The 27,419-nt window shown below is 44.3% G+C and overlaps 1 protein-coding gene and 1 long non-coding RNA gene across 4 annotated transcripts in view; one reads left to right on the forward strand and one right to left on the reverse strand.

Annotated features, from left to right (window-relative positions):
• The window catches only part of LOC141418000 (uncharacterized), a 219,193-nt gene that overhangs the window by 119,647 nt on the left and 72,127 nt on the right, over positions 1-27,419 (reverse strand). For all 3 annotated transcript variants that reach the window (XR_012442618.1, XR_012442616.1, XR_012442617.1), the window contains exon 2: positions 10,173-10,341. This is a non-coding gene — a long non-coding RNA (uncharacterized lncRNA). The remainder of the gene's footprint in view (positions 1-10,172; positions 10,342-27,419) is intronic.
• LOC109681030 (sperm motility kinase Z-like) lies at positions 22,589-23,883 on the forward strand. Its single transcript, XM_020155619.2, has 2 exons — positions 22,589-23,609; positions 23,762-23,883. The coding sequence occupies exons 1-2, from the start codon at positions 22,589-22,591 to the stop codon at positions 23,881-23,883; spliced, it is 1,143 nt and encodes a 380-aa protein (XP_020011208.2).

The following is a 27,419-nucleotide window of genomic DNA, read 5'->3' on the forward strand; positions in this document are numbered from 1 at the left end:
GGAGTAGCAATGGCAGACTGATTGCAAGAGACTTAAAGAGAAGATAAAGCAATCATGAAAACTGAGTAAAATTCAGCCATTAACTTCCATTTAACAAAAAATTCTTAGCACCTGCATTGTGCTAGGCACGACACTAACTTCAAAGGATACAAAAGAGTGAAATGCCACGTGGCCATGAAAGCAGGGGACAAATGAAAAGGATGATGGAGTCAGCCTTCCTGGGTTCAAGTCCTGGGACTTTCTCTACCCACTAGCTGTGGGGTTTTGGATAAGATGTCCAGTCTGTCTAGACTTCCAAGTCCCCCTTTACAAAAAGTGACTGACAAATGACTCTTGTTACTGTAATATTAGACACAACCATGCAAGGAAAGTACTTAGTCTAGTTCCTGGCATGCGCTGTGTGCTCAATAAAGATATTCCCAGTGAAGGAGAAGATGCTGATGCTAACAGGGGAGGTCAGAGCAGGTCCCTCAGAAGTGACACCTGAACTCAGACCCAAGTGATAAGTAGAAATTAGTCAGAAAAAAAGAGGTCAGCATACAGATTACACTATCACGTTTGTTCTGTGTTTCACATTTTCCTTAAGACATTTGGAGTTTTAAATTTTAATTTGTTTTATTTATAAAGTAAGTCACAGACATAATTTCACTCTTATACCTAAGAATGCATTTTTTAAAAAAATGTGGACTTCTATTTCTATTTCATAAGGCTTACCTTGTTCCTGTGCCCATGCTGAGGTGTGCAAAAAGAACAAAACCCCACCTGAAATGACCTCAAGCAAAAGGGGCTGGAGGTGTGTCTCAGGTGGTAGAATGCTTACCTAGGAAGCATAAAGCCCTGAGTTCAAATCCCAGTACTGAAAAAAAATATATGTATACTAGACAATTTCAAACATACATAAACAGAAGAGTGTAATGAGTCCCCAACATATGCATCAAAGAGATCAACAATTATCAACCTATCTAATTTTACATAGGCCTAATTTTATCTATATTCCTAACTACTCCTATCCTTTGACCCCTTAGTCCTTCCCCCTACATATTTTAATTCAAGTTGGCAATAGGGAGAGAATTGATAAATAATAAAAACATACTCTATCATGTTTATCTGTCAGTATTGTCCAGCATCTTGGAGAAATGCTGTTATTCAAACCCCACTGTCTCTTTCCTTGATCCTTACCAACCTGCTCACTGACTCATTGAAGTTCATTCATTCATTTGGCAGACTTTGATCCCTTTACAAATTCAACATGGCTTGTGTTTCGGTGGACTTAAAAATAGAATCCCTCTGTTTGCTGGAAAGTAGTAAGAAGAAAAAGATCAGAGGCAATGGTCTACTCATCTGTACACACTCCCTGAATTTCTGACTTCCCCAAAAAGACAATAAGGTGTGGGTAACACGAGGGACCCCTTAGCCAAGTGCACCTTCTGGGTGGAGGACCAAGTGTGCAGAGAAGGGGACTCCTGACTAGTGACAGCCACTCAGCCTCTTGTCCTCAACTGCCTGTACTTCTAGTCACCTCCCCAAACATATAGGGGTCAGAGTCCTGCACCCTTGTTGAAGTTCAGTCAGGCCTGTCACCCTACTGGGTATCTTCCTTGTCATTACTTGCTATTCTGACTTCTCTCAATGTCCTTTGCAACTGATGCCTGTTGAGTTTACTATATCAGCTCAACCTGCAGGATGGCTTACACCCGTGCTCAGTAACTCAGAATTTTCTTAACCTCCTTAATACTTCAATTTCCCCAAGTCTGAAATAGGGTCCATGTTACTACCCAGGGCTTCATACATGATAATTAAACATATGGCTGGGGCACATGGCTCAAGTGGTAGAGCACCTGCCTAGCAAGCTCAAGGCCCTGAGTTCAACCCCCAGTGTCACCACATGCAAAAAAAAAACAATAAAAATGGTACCTAACGTCACTTAGCCCCAGGCCTCCAACATGCTGCTGTCTTTGGGCTGAACTGACTTATCTCATGGGCACTGCCTCACTTCTGCACATTAATCCTGTATTCTGGGTGACCCTTCTGTTCTGTTTTCTCTACTGTTCTCATCATTGTCATCGTCATTTTCATTAATACTGGGGAAAAAAACTGATCAAGAGAAGATTCTTAATCCTTGTGAGTTTCAATATACTCACGTGTAAAATTTTAGCACGCTTTCTAAAAAGCTGTGTAGGTTAAACAGTAAGTAGTTGTGAAAGTGACCCACGTGTAAGTGCTCAACCAAGACTTGGATGGTGACAAAAGTTAGGGCCCAGTCATTGCTTTCTGTAAGATGCCATTGCTCAGGTGGACAGAAAGAAAACAAGAAATATTCGGTGTGCCACCCTACCATGTCAGATGTCCTAGGCTATCGACAGTAGTTGGACCCAAACTGATGTCACCTTCAGAGAGAAAGTTACTTGAGCCAGTCTTAATCATTTAATAAATGTCATGAATCCCCAGGATTTTCTTGGCACCCTCAGATGTTTTTATTATTTATCAATTCTCTCCCTCTTGCCAACTACAAATCATCTTATCATTCATTTTGTCCTGGAGCTAGGAATGGGTTGATTTATCCATGTTGGAGAGATTATGAATATAGTTCTAGAACTCAGTAGCCTTTGTACTACTAAACCCAGCTGAACAGGCCCCCTGGGATGAGGGGGTGGGAAGGAGACAGCAATATAGTGGAAAAAGTGGTTTTAATTTTAACTTTTATTCTGCATTAACCATTTTCCCACACTGCTTTGTAAATTTCAGTGAGGAAAGAGAACAAAACAATAAAAGTAAAACATATTGAAATAAAGCCCCACGGAGCAGCATAGGAGAGGTGGTGGTACCCTTGAGAGCTCATTTTTTTTAACTGCCTCATTTGCATCTGAATTTGAAATTTTGGAAGACAAGGAGAAAAACCCCTCAGTTTTGACTTATTTTTAAAAAGGAAACGTTTAGGTTTCCCTTGAAACAATGCACAAAAATATTGGGCCCCAAAACTCTCCTTGTTTGTCAGTAAACCAACTAGAGGACCTCCATTTTTAGATGGGCTGTGTTAGGGCTATCCCAGTGACCCATCTCTGGATACAGTAGAGCTGTGTCATGTACACATTGAGCTCTGTAAATTCAACTTCATGGATGGGACAAAAGAGGAGCGAGCTAGAGAGAGTTGGGAACGTTCAGAGGAGTCCCCCCACTATGCCTCCCAACAACTGCTTGGGAGTGTCCAGAAGACGCTAATTGCAAAAGTTACTTGTACAGCTATGTGTGAGTCTCAGTGTTGGAAGTCCAAGTTTTAGACAGTAAGGTCTCTAAACCTCTTTGGTGACCAAAGGAAGAAATGGTAGGTTCTAGCAACCCTGCAGGAAAATGTAATGGACATTCAACGGTAGTTTTAGTTAGGATGCACCAACTTCAACCACATCCCCCAAAAGATGTGACACTCTCTCCTGCAACAGGGTGTGGGAGACATGAATTGGGATGCTGCCTAGGTCATAGGGGTTGTTCTGTCCCCATGCTAACTGATCCAGGAGCAGGGACATCTGCCCCAATCCAGAACAATCAGTCCCCCTTCCAGGAAGCTGACATCCACAAAGAGAGATGCAGACAGGGATGTTATCTAAGAAGTCATTCCAGCAAGTTCCAGGCCTGAAGTCTCCCAAACTGATCCATTTTTTCAAATTCTAAGTGTTCAACAACTCTTAGGATTCAGTGAGTTTTCTTAATATCCTCAAGTAAATTAGCAAGAGCTGCCCTTTGAATTTGCCACTGAAAGAATCTTAATACACCAAATTATCATCAACTTAGGGGAAAAGTTTCTTAGAATTAGAATGGAGTCCTCAAAAAAGGTTCAAAGGGGCCAGAGGGTACTTGTGCACAAACAGCTCTGGACAACACAGAGGATGATGTCACAGTATAGAACCAAAGCAGGTAAGTCACACAGACCAGTGTTTCCCAAAGTGGGTTCCATGGAAACCTAACCAATAAGTTAGAGAAATGAAGGAAACTGCATTCCTCCTACAGCTAAGTCCTTCCAGTGTGCAGACAGTTAATCTGCTTAAACCAGAATTTCTAAACCATATGATAAATAGTGTCAGGTCTTTCCTTTCTGTTTTTCTTTCTTTTTGAAGGTACTGGGGTTTGAAATCAGAGCTTCACTCTTGCTTGTCAGGCACTCTACTACTTGAGCCATTCCGCCAGCCCAAGTCTTCTCTACCTCTGTCTCCCTGTCTACCCTTATTCCCCTCTAACTCCTGCCACACACTTTGGGAAGCTCTAATGGAGATTACAGGATGGTCCCTCTAGTGGGAGCATTGCCTTTATGCTCACAACCCCTGGTCCAAAGGCTTCAGCTCTGCCAGTCCTCAGGCATTTGCTAAGCTCTGGATGGGGTTTGCTCCTCCTGTGTTGGATGTTCTAGGAACTGCAACAGCATGGTGGACTTAGAAGCCCTGGTTGGAGTGCCTGTTGTCAGAGCTGTCATCTGGAACTCAACTGAACTGATTTATTCCTGGAAGAAAACCTTGTTTTTCAGAACTTTAGACTCAATCTCTTCATCTTTATAGGGCTCTTTTGTATTAGTGAGACTGGGATTTGAACTCAGGGTTTTGAGCTTGCTAAGAAGGAACTCTACTGTTTGTGTCACACCTCTACTCCATTTTGCTCTTGTTATTTTAGAGATAGGGTCTTTCAAACTATTTGCCCAGGCTGGCCTTGAACTGCTGCATCCTCCTGATCTCAGCCTCCCAAGTAGCTAGGGTTACAGGTGTGAGTCACCAGTCTCTGGCCAAACAGGGCTGTTGATCTCAAGCTCACCTCACCACTGCATTAATTATAAGGCAGATCTACTAGGATAATGGATGTGAGAACACTTTGTAAACTTCATGGCATTGATTGAATATTAGCTATTACAAAGAATAAATAGCTTAGAGAATGATGCCAGATACTATGAAGACAGAGAAAGAGAGAGAGAGAGAGAGAGAGAGAGAGAGAGAGAGAGAGAGAGAGAGAGAGATATTGAGGATCTAAGCCTCATACCTTGTGATTTTTTGTGACTATCATAATTGTTTTAATATTACAGGTAGGCTGTATGTGTATCAAGAAAATTTACTAGTCTATCAAAACATGAATTTTCAGCCTGGCATGGTGGGGCACACCTGTAATCCTAGCTACATGGGTGATGGAGGCAGAAAGATCTTGAATTTGAGGCCAGCCCAGGCAAAGGTAGTGAGAACCTATCTCAAAACAAAAACAAAACAGAACGAAAGGGCTGGGGACTTAGCTCAAGTAGTAGAGTCCTGGCTTAGAAAACTGTGAGGCCCTAGGTTCAATCCTCAAAACTGCAAAAAAAAAATTTTTAAGAATTCTTATTTGGCCAGGCACTGGTGGCTCATGTCTGTAATCCTAGGCTGAAAATGGGAGGATCACCACACAAGGTCAACCTGGGCAAATAGTTCAAGAGACCCCATCTCCAAAATAACCAGGGCAAAATTGATTGGAGGTGTGGTTCAAGTGCTAGAGCACCTGCTTTGCAAGTTAAGATCCCAGGCCCACCAAAAAAAGAATTTTTGTCTGTACCCATGTCTGTTATTTTACACAATAAACTATCCAACAACTCAGTGGATATTTATTTATAAATACTTATTTCTTGACCTTGTCTGGGAATCAACTAGAATTCACTGAGTTTGACTCCAAACTGTGACTTGGTCCAGGTCTGCTGTTCTTGGGCAGTGACAGTGACAGTGACCCAACTACACAGCACATTTGGAGCCCAAGTTTGGTCATACCCATTATTATCCCACATGGCAAAACCCAACAGGAGTGGGAGGGCACTTCCTGTGGATGTGGAGTGGAGAGAGAGAGGGGAGAGAGAGAGAGAGAATTTACTGATCAACCTGCAGTGCCATCTCCACGCGTTTTTCTTCTTCCCTTGCAGAAGGAATCACTTCCTTGGGGATTATTATGTGTGCGGAGGCAGGTGAAACTGAATTACCTGAGGGCAGCAACTCTTCCTGTTTTCATAAAAGCCTAAAAGTTGCTGAACAAACTGTTCCTTTGAGGTCAATCAGAAGTGAGAGAGTGGCTTTGACTTTAGTCAGAGGAGAAAGGAAGGGAGTTGGTATAAAAACCATTTTTTTAAAGATCAGCATTAGGATGAGGGCGGGAACATTAGCCAAAGCACAGCTTCTAAATGCAGAGACGTGGTCAAATAAAACCCTGCAGCCCCAAGGGAACTCAAAATAGAGCCCCAAGCCATGAACACATGACTGGCCGCCATGATAGCTTGGAGTTTGGACAACACCTATGGCTGGGTTGAGATGGAGGCCTGGAAAGGTACAGGACCCTATAATCGGAAGTAGATTAGCTTTCAGTTAAAAAATAAAGATGGCTGGGCATGGTGGTTCTTCTCTATAATCTCAGCTACATGGCAGGCAGAGGTAGGAGGATTGCGTCCTATGCTGGACCTGGGCAAAAGTGAGACTCTACCTGAAAAATAAAAAATAAAAGAAGGGCCAGGGTGTGGCTCAAGTTTAAAGCACTTGCATAGCAAGCACCAAGCCCTGAGTTCAAACCCCAATACTGCCAAGAAATAAGGTGTGATATATATTGTATATATTTTGAATATGTTGTATTTATTGCCTCATCTTGTATTTACTATAGGAATTATTATTTCATCTTATTTTATTTTTGCCACAATGATAGATGTTGTGGCTTTCTTGGGTGATTGAAATTGGCCCAGATGTAAAAAAAAAAAAATGTAAATTATGTCTAGTTAAATTTGCAAATGTCAGATAAACAAAAATAAAAATTTTAACATAAGTATTTTTTACAATACTCAAGCCACATTTACATTAAAAATTAGTATTTATTGACATAGAAATTTAATTGAGTATGTTTTATTTGGCAAGTTTATGTAGGGCTTTATAAGCTTAAAACGGTTTTTGTGTCTTTTTTTTGAACCAGGGTCTCACTGTGTAGCTCAGGCTGGCCTGGAACTCACAATCTTCTTCTTGCCTCAGTCTCCCAGGTGCTGGGATTACAGATGTGAACCATCGTAGTTGGCCTTACAGCATTTTTGATCAGGAAAGGATAACTTTTAAAACCTTGACCATTTCTGGCCTATTCTGTGACTCTACACCACACAGTTTGAGGAGTGGAGTTACTTGGAAGACATCGTAGCAGAAGTGGAAGGTAGACTTCCCCTGGGGCCTCAAGAGGTAGTGAGCTGTCTGTCCCTAGGGAACCAAGGCCTTAGTTTAAAACTTGTCTCTTTTTGGAAGACATGTCAGGCGAGAGCAGAGGGAATTCTCACATCCAGCGTGCTTCATCTCTGACCTTACTAATTTAAGATGGTTTCCACAATTTTCTGGACGTAACTGGGTAATCTAATAAAGGTAGATTAAATTACAGCTCAGTATTTTCAAATTTGAACATGGGAAAAATGTATCCTGTTTCAAAAAAAACGATAAACCACCCCGCACTCGTTTTGTTTTTCTTTTATCTGGGAACTGGTCAAACAGGAACTATCTTGGGTTATTGTACGTGAAAGAACTCATAGCTGTGTTGGTTTTGCTAATAAAAAAAAAGGATGAAAAAAAATTGTGAATCCACAAAATTTTATTTTATCACATATCAAAAATGTCTAGGATGTGAGCTACAATATCAGAAATAGTTGTTTAAAAACACTAATATTTTACCAACACACACACACACACACACACACACACACTGGTAAGGGCTTTCCAAATAAGAAATGCTGCCTATCAAATTGGTGACTCCCCGGGGCAAAAAAGATAGATAGATGACGATGATAGACAGACAGACAGATAGATAGACTGATGATAGATAGATGATAGACAGATAGATAAAAGATAAATAGATGATAAATAGACAGATAGATAGATGATAGATAGATAGACTAATGATAGACAGACAGATAAATAGATAGAAACCAAATGAAATATTGGCCCCTTTCTGGTTCTGCTGGCAGTACATTTCGGTACAGAGGTTTTTATCTGGCTCATAGGTTTAAGATACTAGTGTGTTGATTTCCAGTTTTTGTTTTGGAAGTTGAACCAATAAGGAAAATGACTTGCTTTCTTACACTGCATCCTTAAACCAGCCTTGTGTTTCCCTTTATTTCTTGCCTGGTAATATTGCTTTGTCTGTCTGTCTGATACATAACGGCTCACCTCTTGTAACTTGTGGGTGTTTCTGGGCTCTTTTCTCATGAGTGGTGTGCTGGGTGTGACCCGTGTCAAGTCACGCAGGCCAGGGCTGACTCAACGACCATTGGTAGTGCAGTCTAATTGTGTTTTGGATCCATCCCAAGATTTTTTTTTTCCCTTCTTGTCGCAGCAACTGGATTGGAGTTCCCAGCACTCAGAAGATCCAAGATGAGATGCTTGGAACTCCAGGAAGCACCAAAAGATTTCCTTGACCTGAACAGTGGTAAACCCTCAATCCACTGGCTGGATCTGACCTCTCCTTGCTTAGGAGGAAACTATTTGGAAACAAAGTGAGGATACATATGGGAAAAAAAGACAACAAAACTTTGAGAAGTCTAAATGTCCAAGATCAACTGTTTCAAACAATGTAGAACTTTGTTTTTTCTTTTTTTTTGCAATACTGGGGTTTAAACTCAAGGCCTTCACTTTGAGCCACTCTACCAGCCCTATTTTTGTGGAGGGTTTTTTGAAATAGGGTCTCACAAACTACTTGCCTGGGTTGGCTTCCAACTGTGATCCTCCTGATCTCTGCCTCCTGCATAGCTAATATCACAGGCATGAGCCACGGGTGCCCAGCCAAATGTGGAATTTTAAGATGTGGTTTGAGGGTAAATGGACGCAATTGGAAGATAGCCTCAGAAAGACAAAGGCCAAATGTTTCTTTCATATGTGGAATATAAACCTAATACAAATACAACCAATTTTATGAAAAACAGGTCACACTAAGGGGAGGTCACTAACGTGAAAGAAGGAATTTAAGAATTCCTTCTTAAATTAGAAGGAATTAGAAAGTACATATGTACTTTCTACACAAAAATTAATATAGAATTTTTAAACCTGTTGAAATCATAAGATAGAGACTAAGGTAGAAAGGAGAAAAATAGAGGGAATGAATCAATTCAAGTTATAATACATGTGTATATGGAAATGTCACAAGGAAATTCCCTGTGTAACTATCTTAAATAACGCCCAGGTCCTGTCTGGGGGTTGGTACCTGTGGGAGGGAGGAGGATATAGAAAAGGGCAAAGGAGGCTGAATGTGGTGGAATATTATGTACTCATTGTATAAGTGGAAAAATGAGACCTGCTGAAACTATTCCAGGAATGGGGGAAGAAGAATAAATGAGAATGAAGGAAGGGGGGAATTGAACTATAACATATTATAAGAACTTTTGTAAATGTCACAATGTATCCCAGTACAAAAATAATATAATAAAAAAATGTAAAAAGAAGAAACACCTCTTTACCCAGTGTATCAATTACAAAGAATTCTAGGCTGTTTATTTTTAAAGTTTCCCAAAAATCTTCAAAAAGAAATAGGTAAATCCCCTCCTACCTCCACTGTTCTCCACAAATACCTACCTCACATTCAAATGTGTTTAGAGAGTAGAAAGGGTGCCTGTCATGGTTTTGTTATTAGATGGGAGACCCTGATCCAGAAGAATTCAAGTACTTGTGTCCCAGGAGAGAAGAACTCAGGTAGGATGCGAGATGTAGTGAAAGTGATAGAGGAGAAAGGGCAAATGATGGGGAAAGTCTGGGTAGTCCTCGGGGATGGGCTAGGGTGACTGGCAGGTCTGATTGACAAGGTCTTGTCATGCAGCATGGGGCACTCTGCACACTCACCTCTACTCACTCTCAGGTATTTCAATTGCATGTATGAGGTGCCATCGGGATTCATGTTTTAAGCACAGGACTTTTATCTGAGTGGTAATAGCAGAATTTCCCCAGGGCTTTCTGTCTTTGGTGAAACTTGGCACTGGGCTGCGACAAGCAGGTTAGCATGAAATGTACTGAGAAGTCTCTCATGGCTAGCGTCCCAAAGGACTACTTTTCCTATCACCAGCCTGCCTCAGTTCGATTGTATTCCCAGACTTTTAAATTGCAATCCATAAACGCTTTAGGTCATACAGCCCCATAGTGGCTTGGTTTTGCAGTTCAGAGAGGTGAAGTAAAATGACTTACCCAAGGTCACATGGTTCATGATTCATGAAAGCAAGACCAAACTTCAGATCTGTTCTTGGGTCAGCAGATTTAAAGGAATGGAAGCCCATAATAACGTCCTCAAAGCCTTATGGCAATCCAGGTCTCCAGCCATTCTCCAGCCCTCAATAGGCAAGAAATCTTGGATGATCTGGAAAGAAGTTGATAAATCAGGATTGAAACAGAATGATTTTCCTGCCTAACCTTTACTTACTCACAAAAGTTCTGAAACAAGCCAATTTCCTTAAGCAACTATGACTGGTATTTTTTTTTTGTCATTATTGGTTTTTTGGGGGTGGGCTCGCATTCGATATACTGTTCTCACCTCATTAAAAGGGGATCTCTGCTAACTCAGGCTTATCTTACAGGGTTTCCTAAGCATTCCTAAGAGGGTCCCGCACACATGAAAGCTGCTTTCTGTTACAGTCCTTGGTCTTGACATTTATGACACTGCTATTTCTCCAGCTTCATAATTAATCAATAATTTACCATCTCCCTGTCCATCTCCACCAGGAGAGCATCATCGTTCAGCTTCTTTTCCTCCTCTATGGCAACAAGAGCGAACCCCGCCTCGGAGTTGATGAAGAAGAAAAAATTTGTAAACATCCTGGGATTAATTACTACTGGGATCTATCTGCCCACTCGTGCTAATAAAGTCGGAGACTTCCCTCTATTCATCATCTTTATTTCCCCAGAGACACCAGAAAACAGCCTTCCCTCCCAAAGTGAAATGAATCTGATTAGTATACAAGCTCGCAGCCCAAATCCTCCGACACCTCAGAAATAAAATAAGGGGAAATGCCATAGAAAGTGCCTGAATGACCTTTTGTCTCCAGTCATCCACTGTCGCCAGCCACTTTAGCATCCCAAGCAAGGAGCCTAAGGGTCTTGACATTCAGCTCTGTGTTTTTGCTGAAACTAATTTCCTCTCCAGCATTCAAGATCTCGGCCACTGCGCCTTCCTGGCAGCTCTAGCTCTTTTGTCAAAGAATGAGGGTCAGGGGCTTTCTAGTCTTGGAAAGGCACGTGCTGGTTCGTTGGCTAGCAGCAGGTGCCAGGGACCAAACACCCAGTGAGAGCCCTGTTTGGGTAGGCTGTTGGCAGTTGACAATGAAGATTGACCAGAACCAACGCCTCACCCTCAGTCATGGTGACTCCTAAAGTAAGTTTTTCCATTCTCTTCAAAGAAAAGAGAACAGTGGGGTTAGCAAAACAAGTTCTTGAAAAAGAGAAAAGCAGAAATCAACAAAAAGACATGAACTATTAAGACTTTTAGGATCTAAGGTGGCCTTGAAGCCCCTACATGGCTGGTCACATCTCCTGAACACTATGGCCCCCGGGCACTATTGCTGCATTTCAAGGGTTAACTTCCCTCCCTCCACAGGGCCTTTGCATAGGCTGTCCTGGATCTTTGAACATCCCCCATCCTACCACACAGTCCTCCACCCCATTGTCTCTTTAACTCCATTCAACACTCAGGTTTAGCTCAAAGATCACTTCCTCAGGTTGCCTTCCCTGGACTTCCAAGCTAGGCCAGGACCACCTGTGTGTGATTCAGACACCTGCTACCTTTGGACTTTTACATTGATTTATGGGATCTTTAGCTAATGTTTATTCCTTTCATGAGATGGCAATCTCCATGAAACTAGCCCTGCGTCCCGTTTCCATGGCATCTGCAGCCCCTGGTGCATATCACAGCTAAGGAGGCATTGTGAGCAGCGGTTTTACCAAGGAGAAGATAAAGCCCTAGAGATGTTAAGCCCAAAGTCATGCAGTTAATTAATAGAGGAACAGAGGACAGAAATTAGACCACATAGTTTCTAGTACAGAGTTCTTACTATCCTAGGAAGTAGGTGCCCCAGAGAGCCTGGGTTTTAAGCTTTATCACCACCCACTCCCCATTCCCTTGCCCTGCAAAGTTGACCAAGGTATAAGTTGTCTTATCTTCCCCTTCCTCTTTCACAATACTCACATCATAAATATAACCAAAGCAGTAACCATCATTTTTATCATTCTAGGGATACCTCAAAAAAAATCCAGACTTTATTAAGAATTTAGGATAATTCAGGTGAGAATTTGACTGGTATTGACCTTTACAAAAATCTGTGAGGAACTCCAAGCTCCTAAAAGCTTGGAACTTATGTGAAAGGAAAGAGGGAGAGAAGAGAAGAAAGATTTAGAATGCAAATGGATGGTCTTAACATTTTGGAAAGAGAATGTTTAAGCTGGCTAAGAGGACAAATTGTTTTTAAAATGTCAAATTAGTCATTTTTGGAAGCATTTATTTATAGACAATCCTGTTATGATAATTACAAATAGCTCTTTTTTATTCATCAAAGTAGTTTCCCCAAGAATTTCTCAGCACAGATATTTATTTGCCTTATTCCAATTACTATTGGCACTTAAAAGCAACAGAGCTGCATTTCCCTTAAATATTTTGTAACTGGTCTTCTTACTGGTTGCAGCAAGACCAGCTCTCCCAAGTCCTTTGCTGTCATGCACAAAGCATGCTCCTTGCCTGCAAATCTTCGCACCTGTTGATCGCTCTGCTAGGATCACCTTCCCCAGATATTCCCAGGGCACAATTCTTCCCACCACTCAGGAGCCAGGGCAGGTTCCTTCCTTCCACCTTGGCTTGGTGTAAGTTACTTCATGGCTTCCAACACTGGTGGGGATTACCTATGATCCAGATGGCCTTATTTAATGCCCTCTAGGCTGGAAGCTTCCCAAGAGGTAAGGCTTCTCCTGTTTTGTCCCAGGACCTGGAAGAGTGTCTAGTACACAGTGGGGACTTAGGAGCTATTTGTTGTATAAATGAAGTGTGCAATTTCTAGACTACTTTGACTAAGTTAGAAAAAGCCGATTAGTGAGCTAATCCTGACAGACCCAAACAAATAAACAGAAAGTCCTAAGCCTCTTCAGCACAAGAGAACTTTCTTGAAGAAGGGATAAATAATTTTGGCATTTTCAAAGGAAGTCAGCTGCCATGTTGTCAACTTCCAGTCGTCAGGGAGATGAGAACTACTTAAGATCGATTGATGCTTTAGTGAAACAACGAACACCAAACCTTACCTTTCTCTCTCTTCCTTCCCCTCCCAAAACAGTTCCACCATCCTTTATGAAAGCTTAAACCTGGAAACACCTGAGACCAAACAACTTAGCTTTATGAAATTAATACAAGCTGGAAGAAGGCAGTAAAGATGTTGTTTCACATGGAGCAAACACTCTAGGCTCAATAAATGTTAAATCAATCATCTAGGAAAGCTAATATAACTAGTGAACTGCTGTTGACTAATTTATTTAAGAATCTCCATCTCATTTATACTCAGAGAAGCCCCTTGGAAAGTTCACTCTTTGAAGATGAAGATGTTGATGCAATGAGGAAAGGGACTGACCCACAAAAATTAGACACCTAGTGTGAGGAAACCCAGACGGCCAAGAGAACCACTTGGGAAAGGAGAATTGTCATTCCTCCTGCTCTCACCACCTGTTGCCCTCCTTCTCCTTGTCCTGGAGTTCTCTCTTCCCTGTCATCTCAGTACCTGCCTCTACTCTCCTCTACTTCTTTCAAAACCAACTCTCAGTTGTTGCCTTTGTCCTCAAGGGTATAATTTGGAGGTAGCTGGAAAAGGAGATGGTGGTTCTGATCCTAAAAACGAGTCATACAACCTAAAGCTTCGAAGCTCAGGTATCCAAAGGGACTGGGTAGATGGTCTGAGTGACATTCAGCAATATCATATACTGTGATGTAGACTGTGGTATAAATTGTCTACACAGTGCTTCCTCTAAGAGGACAGCTGCTACCCAGCTCGATTCCACAAAAAAACGTGAACCCAAATGACCAAGTTTTCCTGGGAAATTTCTCATTTTAAATCCCTATGTAGGGCCTGAAATTAGTGTTCAACTGGATTCAGCCCACAGTCTGGCCACTTGCAACCCTTGGTGTTAACTGCCCCTGGGTTAGAGTTCTTACCCTTGGCTGAACCCACTCCACTGCCCCTCCTGGGCACTCGTCTTGCTTTCTTATCTCACCTCCCCCTTGGTCAGCCTCTGTTCCTTTTGTTGTTGCTGTTGTTTGGGTTTTGTTCTCCCAAGTTCATGTATACCCTGTTCTCTATACCCTGTGTCTCTTCCCTTCCCTTCTGATGCCTTTGGAATCAAGACCCCCAAAAGGACCAGGCAGACATCAGCAGCATAGAGTTGTTGAAGAACGACAGGGCCTGAATAGGCAGGGCCATTCCTCAGGCTGTGGCCAGTGGGTTTGCAGAAGAAGGGAAGGGAAGGAATTTAGCCTGCTCAAACCCCCTGGGCACTTTTGTGAGGAGAAAAGCCAAAACAAGAAGTTAGGAGCCACAGATGACTCTCAGCCCTTGGTGCTGCTTTTCTCTTGACTTCTTCCAGCTTCTCTGGCTCCTACCTGAAGGTTCCACAGAATCTGAGAACAGGAAGTACACAACAAGGAAAGAGCTCTAGTATTTCTAAGGCAACATTCCAGGCTAAAGTTGTGCCTGCCAGCCACTTCTGTGAGGAGATGCCCCACCCATGGGGCACAATACGGCAACCAGAAGAGGGGAATGGGTTGCAGCCCACTCAGACTTGGCATCCTGTCACTGTTGTGCACCTGTCTTCCACGGATGGAGAAAGAGTCTCCAATTATACGAGTGACAGTGCCACTTAATTCTAACATGAATTGATGAAGTAAGAACTACAATGAACTCCCTTTACAGATGGGGAAATGGAGCCAAAGAAAGTGTTAGTGTAGACAGAGCAGGAATGAGGAAAGGCCCCTGGTTACAAGATTCCATTCTCCATAGAGGTGGAACCATAAAACCCCAGATGGCCTGCGCCCTAGACCAACGATGGAGATATAATGGCCTGCTAATCCTCCTTTTGGAGCATACTCCCTCATCAACACTCCCCATGTCAGGGTCACCCATGGGCTTTGATGATGTAATGACTGCTATATGACCTTGCACTGGCAGCCCAAGGAAAGGCAAACAGGATCAAATGTATAGATGCCGGTCCTTACCCTCTCAAAAGCTCTAGCATATGACTTCCTGGCAGCCACCATAGCCATCAAACCATTTGGGAAGGACCACAAGGAGAGGACCTCCATTTTGTGCCATCTAGTAACCCTGGGATAATAAAACTGAGGCCCTGACAACTCTGGGCAATCAGCCCTTAGTTGTGCTGCCCACCTCTCACTCCTCGTAATGCACTTTTGCTAATAAATTATTCCTTGATGCCTTCCTATTCTTTGTAGTTCTTTTGTTACACCTGGGGCAATGTCCTACTTTTAGACATTGTACCCAAGGAACTGGAGAACATCTGGAACACCCCACCCACCAACTAAAGGTTAAATGCTATAATCAAGGTCATAAATGCATCCCTCTCAAGATTACTGTAGACAGTAAGTAGGATTGTGCACGTTCTACATTAATAAGATGTGCATTTTAATTTTAAACTAATTTGCAGAAGCTATTAATGGCAGATAATATGTTAATATATTACCCTCTCAGGAGACTCACTCACTCAATAAACATTGGTTGAACATCCTCTATTGCACCTTAGATGTAAGGACGCATACAAGAGGTTCTAGAATCTCCGTGAATCCATCCCAAGTGGCATCATGACAGAGGAGACGGCTCCTCCTCCTACCACATGGCCCTAAACTAACCAAGCCACTTGGCTTTGTCTTCAAGGTGGAACATACCTTATAGAGAAGGAACAGCCTGATGGGAAGAGAAGTGCACCTATGGCCCTCTGTGCTTTGCAAGACTCAGCTGAGACTCTCTGCCCATTCACCATCTGCTTCTTGAGTGGGTGGTAAATCTGCAGACCCCATGTTCTACTAAACGCCACCTTTGTTTCCTTTGCCTCTCCTACATCACCAATCCTTTTGGTCCCTTCTTCCCAGCTTCTCCTTCCTTCTCTCCTTCTTATTCATGGACTCCAGAGCCAAAAACATGCTAAGTCACCTTGGATTGATTATTCTAGTGGCAAGTTCCAGCACAGGCCCTGGATGATCCTGGTTTCCTTCCATTTTTTCCTACTGTGGGCAACTTCAAGGGAATCCAGAAAGAATTGGTGATGTGGAGGAATGATGGTATGGATGGGAAGGTATTGGGATAAAGGTCAGTTGGTGCTTCTCAGTTATGAAACTGTGTCAGGGAGGGGTCATTTTCTTCATTAGAAAGCTGAAAAGACTGGCCACAGTGTTCCCTGTATTTCCTCCCTTGTAGTTCTCACTGTCATGCTCAAATGATGTTCTTAAATGCTCAGACAAAAGGGAATGTAGGATGCCCTAGGGAAAGCCAGGCTTTCTCAAAGCAGGGTTGGAACCCACCTTTTGGTGCAATTCCCACCTTTTTCCCTGAAATCATCCTTTTCTTTGAAACCTGATAGTCATCATTTTGCAGCACTGAATGTCTGCTAAAATGCAATGTCATTACAGAACCTTGGCTTTAAGATCCTAAGCTCCAGTGGGGAACATACCATGGAATCGCATAAGAAAATTTCCACCTTGATAAGAGGCTGATTGTTGCCAGGGGTCATAAATAAGATAGGACTTATGGGAACCAGTAGGGAGGAAGCATCAGATTAAGTCTCCCAGGGGAGGTACTTTTGTTTTTTATCACTGTTATATCCTTTGTATATTCCTAGTCTTCTTCCATCTTTAACCCTACCCTTTCTATGTGGTAAAATAATGAGTGAACAAGCTGAGGCTTTGGAAGAGGGAAAATGGGGAGAAGTTCTCAAGTGGACCATATGCTTCTGACTGAACAGAACCATCTCATCACAAACTGAGTGAGCACAGATATTCCAGGACTGCAGTATGCAGAAAGAGGCTCCACCTGCATGTCTAGCAGAGGGAGTCTGAAAGAGGCAGAGAGTGCAGAATAGCTGAGCCAGTCACCTGCTTCCATCCTTTTGCCTTTGCTCACCTTGAACGAGCTCCTGCTAAGTGAGAGTAAAGCCATCTATGTAGTAGCTATGAGCATGGGCTTTGAAATCTTGAAATCAGAAAGACCTGACCTTGACTCTTGACCCCATTCCTTACCAGCTATGTGACATAACTTTATTTCTCTACGCTTCAGTTCTCAATATGTTAAGGCAGAATGATAATAGGTAGCCTAGAGGGTCCTACGGGTTATAGCAACAGACTGCAAAACACAGCTCAGTGCTATCACCTAGCAATGCTCAGTAAATAATGGTGACGATGTCAATGGTGGAGGAAAGAATTCTGAGGAACTGGGGGCTTACATGGCAGTGCCATTTGGTGTGTGGGTGAAGGAATGAATCACACCATGAGAGCTGATGCCAAGGGCCAGAGCTCTGGGAAAATACTCTGCTTCTTTCTCTTCCTTGTAGTGGGTGCAATAATTACCCTTACCTCGTGGGCTTTAGGGGCGGATACACTTATTCTTTAAATACTTACTCAGATATTATTTGGTGCCTGGAATGCACCTTTGGACCTAAGATACATCTCTGAACTAAGCAGACAAAGAGGCTAACACTAGAAGCCAATATATGCATTTTTGGAGAAGTGCTTATACTTAGTGAGCATTCAGGGAATGAAAAACTAAGAGGGTGTCAGAGTCTGAAAAATAGCACCTACAGCCTAACACAGCTCCATAGACTCAGACCCCAGGGTCCCCATTTCCCAGCTTTGTGACTTTGGATAAGTTCTTAACTTCTCTGGTTCTCAGTGTTTCTTATCTGTAAAAATGGAATAATAATTTCATGTTGTAGCAGAAGCAAAGCACCTGTCACATGTTAGGCCATCTGTGCATGCCGGCTCCTATTTTAGCTTCCTAAGGCTGCCATAGCAGACTTGATGGGTTGAAATAGAAATTTATTCCTCCCAGATCTGGAAAGGAGAAGGCTGAAATCAAGGTATCACCAGGATTGCTTCCTTCTGGAGGTTTCAAGTGAGGGACAATCTGTTCTATTCCTCTCTCCCAGCTTCTGGGGCAATCCAGGGCATTCCTTGACTTAGATACATCCCACTAACCTCTGTATTACCTGCTGGTCTCTTGTGTCTGAATGCCTCTCCTCTTCCTTATAAGGACATCAGTGATTGGATTTAACATGTATCCTAACCCCTTAAGACCTCATCTTAGCTAAATTACATCTGTAAAGGCCCTACTTCTCAGGTTTAAGATGGACATGACTTTAGGGGATAATATTCAACTCCTAGTTCCTTCATTGTGCAGTTTCTAAGCAAAGACTTCTGTTTGGGATTCAGTCTGCTCTGAGGTCAGTACCTGGAGAGTATTGTGTATTCCCTGCATCACCTATATCACTGCCAGAACAAGAATGATCGTGCTGGCTCTCAGTAAATAGCTGCTGGATTGTCTCTATGGGCTAGGAGCCCACCAGCACTACAGAATCATTTCACTCTTGAAAGAGGCAGGTCTGAGAGTTTTCTTACATGGATCCCCATTGAGAAATAAAGCACAACCTACCTTGAAAACTGAGTCCTTTTCTCAGATTGATGATTTAGCTGCACCCAAGATATTAATGAGTCAATTAACCCTCCAGCTCAAGCCTGTATTCCTAGCTACTCAGGAGATAGAGATTGGGAGGATCATGGTTTGAGGCCAACCCTGGACAAAAGTTCATGAGAGCTAATGCTAACCAACAGCTGGATGCAGTGGTACATGACTGTCATCCCAGCTACAAGGAGTAGCAAACTAGGAGGATTGCCGTCTAGGCCTGCCTGGGTATAAAGCAAGGCTCTATCTTAAAAATAATCAAAAAGGGCTGGGGTCATGACCCAAGTAGTAGAGAGCCTGTCTAGCAAGCATGAGGCACAGAATTCAATCCCCAGTACTGTGAAAATTAAAATTAATTGGTTAAATACAATTCACTGCCCTGGCCATGATATCTACATTTCAACTAAAACCTGGAAGTAAGGTTACAAATCTTAGGTGGAAGAGGACTTCAATGGAATTTTCAAGTATTTGGTGGCCCATTGTGCAAAGGTATCTGTAGAAAGGTAGAACATACAGCCATTCAGTGTAACTCCACTAGCAGTCCCTGAGCTCTGATCTAAACACCTACGTGGAACCCGTGAGCACTAGGACCCAACTCCTGCCTGTTCAGGGCAGGCAATAAAGTTACTGCTCAAAAATAACTGGAAGGAAGGTGAACCTGGAGAGGCAAGATGGAGGACATGCATGGGAGGCAGCACTGAACTGAGAAGGAAAGTTGAAAATCCTTATAAAAGGGCAGATTGTAGAGTAGAGATGCATTCCAGGTACAGGACCACGCATAAATGAGCACAGAGGTGGTAAGGCATAGTACACCACACAACTGTGTGCTATTGGTCCATTCCTGGTCTGGCAGTGAGAATGGTGCAGTCTATAGAGCTAAACGAAGTCTTGATGGTGGAGAGCCTAGTCTGCTGGGCTAAGGCATGGACGTTTATCCTGAAGCCAATAGCTGATGTGCGAAAGGCAGGAGAGTACCATCCTGAAGAGCACTGGTCTTTCTGCCGTCATGTCCCTGCTCTTGCTTCGGACATCCCATAATTTTCTTAACTTCTCTCAGCCCCAGCCTCCTTGCCTACAAAACACAGACGGTACTAGTTCTATTTTACAGCCTCCACATCCAGATGCAGTAAAGCAGTTGACACCAAGCATGTCCAAAGTGCTCATGATTAACTTTTAAAGGTTTTGACAGTGATAAAGTTTGACTTTTTTCTTAGGATGTCAGCTGTGTGGTGACCCAGACAAAATAGCTGACTAAATGAGGGAGGACACAGGATGGCTACAGAGGAAGAGGTTTGGGCTGGAACAAGCAGAGGAGTCTCCAGCGGGGGAAAGGCCAAGGTACTCTACTCCAGAGTAGAGATCAAGATGCTAACAGAAAGACAAACCCAGTGGACTCCACTTACATGGTGCAATCTGAAAATGTCCAGGGGAAGTAGAGTGGAAAGATGGTTACCAGAGCTGGAGAAGGAGGGGGCACAGGAAGGGGGAGTCAGTCAAATCAGCTTGGAGGTCTACTGCACAGCAGGGTGACCAAAGTCAAGAGCACAAAGTCCTGTACAGTTCAGTCACTTACAGTCTTTCTTGTGTCTCCCTTTTTCAAGTAGTTACTGATGTCAAGGTGTGGAAGATCAAACAGCTGCAGGTAGGACCTGCAACCTGCCCTGGGTTCCTCCACAGGGCAGGGTTCCAGTCAGGAGGGCAACCATCACCTCGCTAGCTTTCCAAAGCCGCCTGTGAAGTGCGATAATCTGAAAGTCGCTCAAACTGCCTGGAGAACAGAAGCCACTCAGCCCTACCTCAGACTTCCCTAAAACACTTCCCCTGCCCTGCGTTTGTCTTCCTTCCCATGGTTCCTAATAAGCTTCTGTTTCTCACAAATTGCAAATCCACTCATAAATTCATGCTCTGAAAAAAATAATCTCATATGCTCCTCTGTTTTGCATCTGGAATTGAACAGAAGGTAGTGATGTAGTACTAGGAGTTTGTCAAAAAGGGACTTTCAAGGTCACCTCATGGGCAAAAGATGATTGCAAGTGCTTTGGAAGGGACTAGGCTGAGGCTGTAGAAATGGAAGCCCTGTGCGTGAACTTAGACAGGAGCGGAGTCACATTAAGCAGGACCTGTGTGAACGTTAGGTGCTATCACCTGTCCTAATGCTGCCCAGAAAGCCACTAAACTAGCATAATGAAGCCCTGTGAACCTGAGAAGTAGTGTTTCTGTGGTCCTCAGAATGCCTTTTGATGGGGGACACTGAGGACACTTCAGGGAGGACAGCAAGGTCAGGACAGACCTCTGAGATGTCACAGAGGAACTCAGGCCTTCTCAGTTCTCTCAGAGGCCACCAGGCCAGGTTCTGGGACATGAGAACAGCCCTGGTGAAGGGTGTTGAGACACTACAGGGCACCAGTTGCTGTCCTAAATGAGGTAACAAAGGGGGAGCTCAGAGCGATTGTCAGCTAGGCCTGGGAGATCAGGACTGGAGGTGGGGCTGGCAAAGATTCAGCAACAGGTGACCACCCCACCTGCCACCTCCGCTGAGACACTCCTGATAAGTTAGGCTCAAACCCCAGGTGCAAGACCAATTCAGAAATTGCCAGTTTTGCACCTGAACAGGGGAGAGGGCAAAAGGAGCCTCCTGTCCTGTGTGAGTCCACAAAATCTGAGTTTCCAATCTAGGCCTCAGTGACCCTCCACATTTGAGATTCAGATTTTTTGCACATGAGGACTTTCTATAATTGCTCTGTGGTTCTCTGTGTTCTCTGGTGTCTACTCCAAACTTGAAGCTCTGTGGGCACTGGCGCTTCTGCTCCTGCCTCTCTCTGGCGTGCAATATCGTGTCCATCCTCCATGAGGCCACAAGCCTCTCAAAAGTGGGGCTAGGACTGGACCCATGACCTCTCCAATTGCCTCCAATGTAAGTTCAACACTGACAGCTAGAAAGTGATTCTGATGAGGCCTGGGGGCTGGTGAACAGGCTCCATCCTGAGCCTCCCCATGTGCTCTCCTGGCCTCATAGGTCTCCCCTTTATCTCGCGGATATGTAGAGGGCTCTGGGTCTCATCCACTTGTATCACACCATGTACACTGTCACTACATGTGGCCATCAGAGCCTGGATGGTAACCTCATGGCCACACGGACATCCAGGAAGCTCTCCTGAAGTTCTCACTGCCCTTGGGCCCTAGTGAAGAAAATCATCCTGGGACCAATTCCCACATTTCCTGCTGGCCTTTTGGTTTTTGAACAGAAATCAAATTCTTCTGGGGAAATTAAGATGAAACGTACCTTACTGTATTTTAGAAAGAGGACATTGCTATCTTACAGTGTCAGGTAACTTTTACTGTCACTTTGAGACCAGTCAATGTAAAGAAAAATGCATATATTGCATATAGACTTTAAACAAAGAGTAATCTGCACTGTGCAAAGACTTCAAGTGGTTTTAAAAAAGAAGACATTATAGATTCTCAAAGCAGAAACTAAAAGGACATTGAAGCATCCTACAAGTTTTAATTTCTAAAAACCTAAACATCAACCTTCCATGAACAAACAACTTTTGCAGTCCTCCTTTTATGAAAGTGGGGAAGGGCGTGGAGGTCAAAAAGTGAGACCACCACCACTGTGGGTGTGGCCCAGGATGATTGGGCCATGTCTTGCTCTGATCTCAGGAGGAGCCATTGTGAAGGAATCACAAACAGCATGCATTTAAGAAAGCGAGAGGAGCTGGATTTTTGTCCTTATAGCTCAGGCTTTCAGTACTACCAGGACTACCATGTTGGCGGTGTTTGCTTCTGGAATTTGGTTCTGTCCAGAACCAAATTTGGATTTTTTTCACTTTTCTCTTTTAAAGTATGTTCCCCGCGACCCCCTTATTCTTAGATAGCATCATTAGTGTTGTGTCTAGGATGAGTATAGACCGTACTCAGGAACTAGACAAACATGACAATGAGGCTAGCTCTTCTGGGGAAGAGGCCCTCAGAACTCAGTACATGCTGATGGGGAGGCTGGGCCAGGGTGCCTTTAGCAAGGTGAGACTTGCCTACCACCGCCTCACTGGGGTGGACGTGGCGGTGAAGGAAATGAAGAGGGGTGAGTATAACTCCCTGATTGCATCGGAGGTGAATGTGTTGAGGATGCTGGACCACCCTCATGTGATCCAGTTGTTTCAGGTCATCGAGTCTGAGGACTACATCTACCTGGTGCTGGAGCATGCCAAGAGCGGGACGCTGTGGGACAAAATAGAGCACTCGGGCCGCCTGCAGGAGGAGGAGGCCAGGAGGCTGTTTGGGCAGGTGGCATCTGCGTTGTGTTACTGTCACCAGAGGGGCATAGTGCATAGGGATCTGAAACCCGATAACATTCTTCTGGACCAAGCCGGCAATGTGAAGATAGCTGATTTTGGCCTGGCCACCTGGTTCTTACCTGGCCAGAAACTGAAACAGGGATGTGGCGTGTTAGCATTTCGGGGTCCAGAGTTTTACCTGTGCCAACCATACGATGGCCCCAAGGCGGACGCCTGGACCCTGGGGGTCACCCTATACTTCATGCTCACTGCGGAGTTTCCATTTCATGGTACCACCTATTGGCAGCTGAAGCCACAGATCCTAAAAGGAAAAATCAGCCTCCCCTACTACCTCTCGACTTCGGGACGAAATCTTATCTATTCTTTGTTAAACTATATCCCCTGGCGGAGGCCCACGATGGAGCAGGTGTTGTGTCACCCTTGGCTTACCGAAGCAGCAGAAAAGCCCCCACCAATTCATTCCAGCAAGACCCTACCCAGCCACCTGGACCCCAACATCATGCTGGCAATGACAGAGATGGGTTTCGACCCCAGTCAGATACAGGACTCTCTGCTTCGCAGGCGGTTCGATGAGGCCTTATGTATCTACCTGATGCTCCAGCGTCAGAAGTGCCAGGGGCTTTGTATCACTGGCACAGGTCTACTTAAGCTAGTGCCTTGGAGGCCGATGTCTTGCCCATCGCCCACACTTCCTTCCACCTTTCCTCCTGCTCCAAAGAGGAGTGCTAGTGCGCCTGCCCTCCGCCCCATGCCCTGCTTGCCTCCTGGCCAACAGTTACTGGGCTACTCGCAATCAGTTCACCTGAGCCAACAACTAATCACCCCGACTACCATGACCCACCTCATGTTTCAGAGGTGGAGCCCGACTCCCCGCATAGAAGTCCCGCAGGATCCTGAGGTTGTCCTCTCTTCCCTCCATCCTGGCAGCAGATGGCAAATCGAGAGCAGCATCTCGTCCCTCCATGTGACTGTCAAAGGAAAGCAGGAACTCCATAGTGTGGACCAATCCTCTGTCTGTGGCACACAGAGACCCCTAGGCAGAGATCACCCCGCTGTTTGGATCCTACCTTCTGTCACCAAGCAATGGAGTTGGAAGGCAGTAAGCCAGAGGATCATCAACTGTTTTTTGAAAACGTGCTGTTGCGTTTCAGCCCAAAAGAAAAGTCCCAGAAACAAAGTGGTGCCAAGGAACCCAGTAAGTGATGTACTTGAGATTTACTCTACTTTTCATTTTTATCTATGCTTTTAGTTACGTCCTTTCAATTGACAAATAATTGTGCACATTTCTGGACTGCAATGCCGTGATCAGCTATATATCTGTATCACGGTGGATGACTAAATCATGCTGCTTAACTTATCTGGCAAGTCAGAAAGTCAACCCCTCCTAGACTCCACTTCCATGGTGCAATCTGAAAATGTCCAGGGGAAGTAGAGTGGAAAGATGGTTACCAGAGCTGGAGAAGGAGGGGGCACAGGAAGGGGGAGTCAGTCAAATCAGCTTGGAGGTCTACTGCACAGCAGGGTGACCAAAGTCAAGAGCACAAAGTCCTGTACAGTTCAGTCACTTACAGTCTTTCTTGTGTCTCCCTTTTTCAAGTAGTTACTGATGTCAAGGTGTGGAAGATCAAACAGCTGCAGGTAGGACCTGCAACCTGCGCTGGGTTCCTCCACAGGGCAGGGTTCCAGTCAGGAGGGCAACCATAAACCATCGCACGCTGGCTTTCCAAAGCTGCCTGTGAAGTGCGATAATCTGAAAGTCGCTCAAACTGCCTGGAGAACAGAAGCCACTCAGCCCTACCTCAACTTTCCTAAAAACTTCTCCTGCCCTGCTTTTCCTTTTCTTCCCACCCATGATTCCTAATAAGCTTCTGTTTCTCGCAAATTGCAAATCCACTCATAAATTCATGCTCTGAAAAAAATAATTTCATATGCTCCTCTATTTTGCATCTGGAATTGAACAGAAGGTAGTGATGTAGTACTAGAAGTTTGTCAAAAAGGGACTTTCAAGGTCACCTCATGGGCAAAAGATGATTGCAAGTGCTTTGGAAGGGACTAGGCTGAGGCTGTAGAAATGGAAGCCCTGTGCGTGAACTTAGACAGGAGCGGAGTCACATTAAGCAGGACCTGTGTGAACGTTAGGTGCTATCACCTGTCCTAATGCTGCCCAGAAAGCCACTAAACTAGCATAATGAAGCCCTGTGAACCTGAGAAGTAGTGTTTCTGTGGTCCTCAGAATGCCTTTTGATGGGGGACACTGAGGACACTTCAGGGAGGACAGCAAGGTCAGGACAGACCTCTGAGATGTCACAGAGGAACTCAGGCCTTCTCAGTTCTCTCAGAGGCCACCAGGCCAGGTTCTGGGACATGAGAACAGCCCTGGTGAAGGGTGTTGAGACACTACAGGGCACCAGTTGCTGTCCTAAATGAGGTAACAAAGGGGGAGCTCAGAGCGATTGTCAGCTAGGCCTGGGAGATCAGGACTGGAGGTGGGGCTGGCAAAGACTCAGCAACAGGTGACCACCCCACCTGCCACCTCCGCTGAGACACTCCTGATAAGTTAGGCTCAAACCCCAGGTGCAAGACCAATTCAGAAATTGCCAGTTTTGCACCTGAACAGGGGAGAGGGCAAAAGGAGCCTCCTGTCCTGTGTGAGTCCACAAAATCTGAGTTTCCAATCTAGGCCTCAGTGACCCTCCACATTTGAGATTCAGATTTTTTGCACATGAGGACTTTCTATAATTGCTCTGTGGTTCTCTGTGTTCTCTGGTGTCTACTCCAAACTTGAAGCTCTGTGGGCACTGGCGCTTCTGCTCCTGCCTCTCTCTGGCGTGCAATATCGTGTCCATCCTCCATGAGGCCACAAGCCTCTCAAAAGTGGGGCTAGGACTGGACCCATGACCTCTCCAATTGCCTCCAATGTAAGTTCAACACTGACAGCTAGAAAGTGATTCTGATGAGGCCTGGGGGCTGGTGAACAGGCTCCATCCTGAGCCTCCCCATGCGCTCTCCTGGCCTCATAGGTCTCCCCTTTATCTCGCGGATATGTAGAGGGCTCTGGGTCTCATCCACTTGTATCACACCATGTACACTGTCACTACATGTGGCCATCAGAGCCTGGATGGTAACCTCATGGCCACACGGACATCCAGGAAGCTCTCCTGAAGTTCTCACTGCCCTTGGGCCCTAGTGAAGAAAATCATCCTGGGACCAATTCCCACATTTCCTGCTGGCCTTTTGGTTTTTGAACAGAAATCAAATTCTTCTGGGGAAATTAAGATGAAACGTACCTTACTGTATTTTAGAAAGAGGACATTGCTATCTTACAGTGTCAGGTAACTTTTACTGTCACTTTGAGACCAGTCAATGTAAAGAAAAATGCATATATTGCATATAGACTTTAAACAAAGAGTAATCTGCACTGTGCAAAGACTTCAAGTGGTTTTAAAAAAGAAGACATTATAGATTCTCAAAGCAGAAACTAAAAGGACATTGAAGCATCCTACAAGTTTTAATTTCTAAAAACCTAAACATCAACCTTCCATGAACAAACAACTTTTGCAGTCCTCCTTTTATGAAAGTGGGGAAGGGCGTGGAGGCCAAAAAGTGAGACCACCACCACTGTGGGTGTGGCCCAGGATGATTGGGCCATGTCTTGCTCTGATCTCAGGAGGAGCCATTGTGAAGGAATCACAAACAGCATGCATTTAAGAAAGCGAAGGGGGTTGGATTTTTGACCTTATAGCTCAGGCTTTCGGGACTACTGTGTTGGTGGTGTTTGCCTCTGGAGATTTAGTTCTGCCTAGAACCAAATTTGGTGAGCCCACCATTGTGGGTGGGCGCAGATACTGAGGACACTGCAGTGACAGGACAGTGAGGTCAGGGAAAACCTCTCTGAGATGTCACAAGGACAGACCTGAGAGCCCTGTCAGAGACAGCCAGGTCACAGCCTGGGAGTTAAGAACATTCCTGGTGAAGGGACAGACTTGAGGCACATGGGGCAGTTTCTGCCCTAAATGAATAAAATAGAACGGTAGAAAGATAGGGTATTCTTCTATTTTCATATATTGCTACAGTATTCACCATACTCGCACTCATTACCCTTTCCATATGCCCATCCCTCCCACTGCTACACACTCCTACAAAAGACCTATTTTACCCTCCTGCCCTTCATTTTTTAAAGTATACATTGATGGTTTGGGGGGGAGTTTACCTTAGTACTTCAGGCCTGTGTATGTCATGTCTTAATCAAATTATCCCTCCCTCTTGTCACTTACTCTTTATCACCAGATTCCCCTATATTCAACAACTTAAAGTGCATTATGTTATATTCATATATAGATGGGCTGCTTCAATATTTCTTCAACATTTTCTTTCCCTCAACCTCCCATTGTCCTCTCAGACAGACTTGTGTTTTCTCTCTCACTACACAGACA

Source organism: Castor canadensis, chromosome 16 (assembly GCF_047511655.1).
Source record: "Castor canadensis chromosome 16, mCasCan1.hap1v2, whole genome shotgun sequence".
Taxonomy (NCBI): domain Eukaryota; kingdom Metazoa; phylum Chordata; class Mammalia; order Rodentia; family Castoridae; genus Castor; species Castor canadensis.

Bases quoted from the DNA above. Each gene is read 5' to 3' on its own strand.
- LOC109681030 (XM_020155619.2), top strand. From the start codon at position 22,589: ATGAGTATAGACCGTACTCAGGAACTAGACAAACATGACAATGAGGCT. The intron at 23,610-23,761 runs GTATCACTGGCA...CCTGGCCAACAG, and splicing joins TCAGAAGTGCCAGGGGCTTT to TTACTGGGCTACTCGCAATC.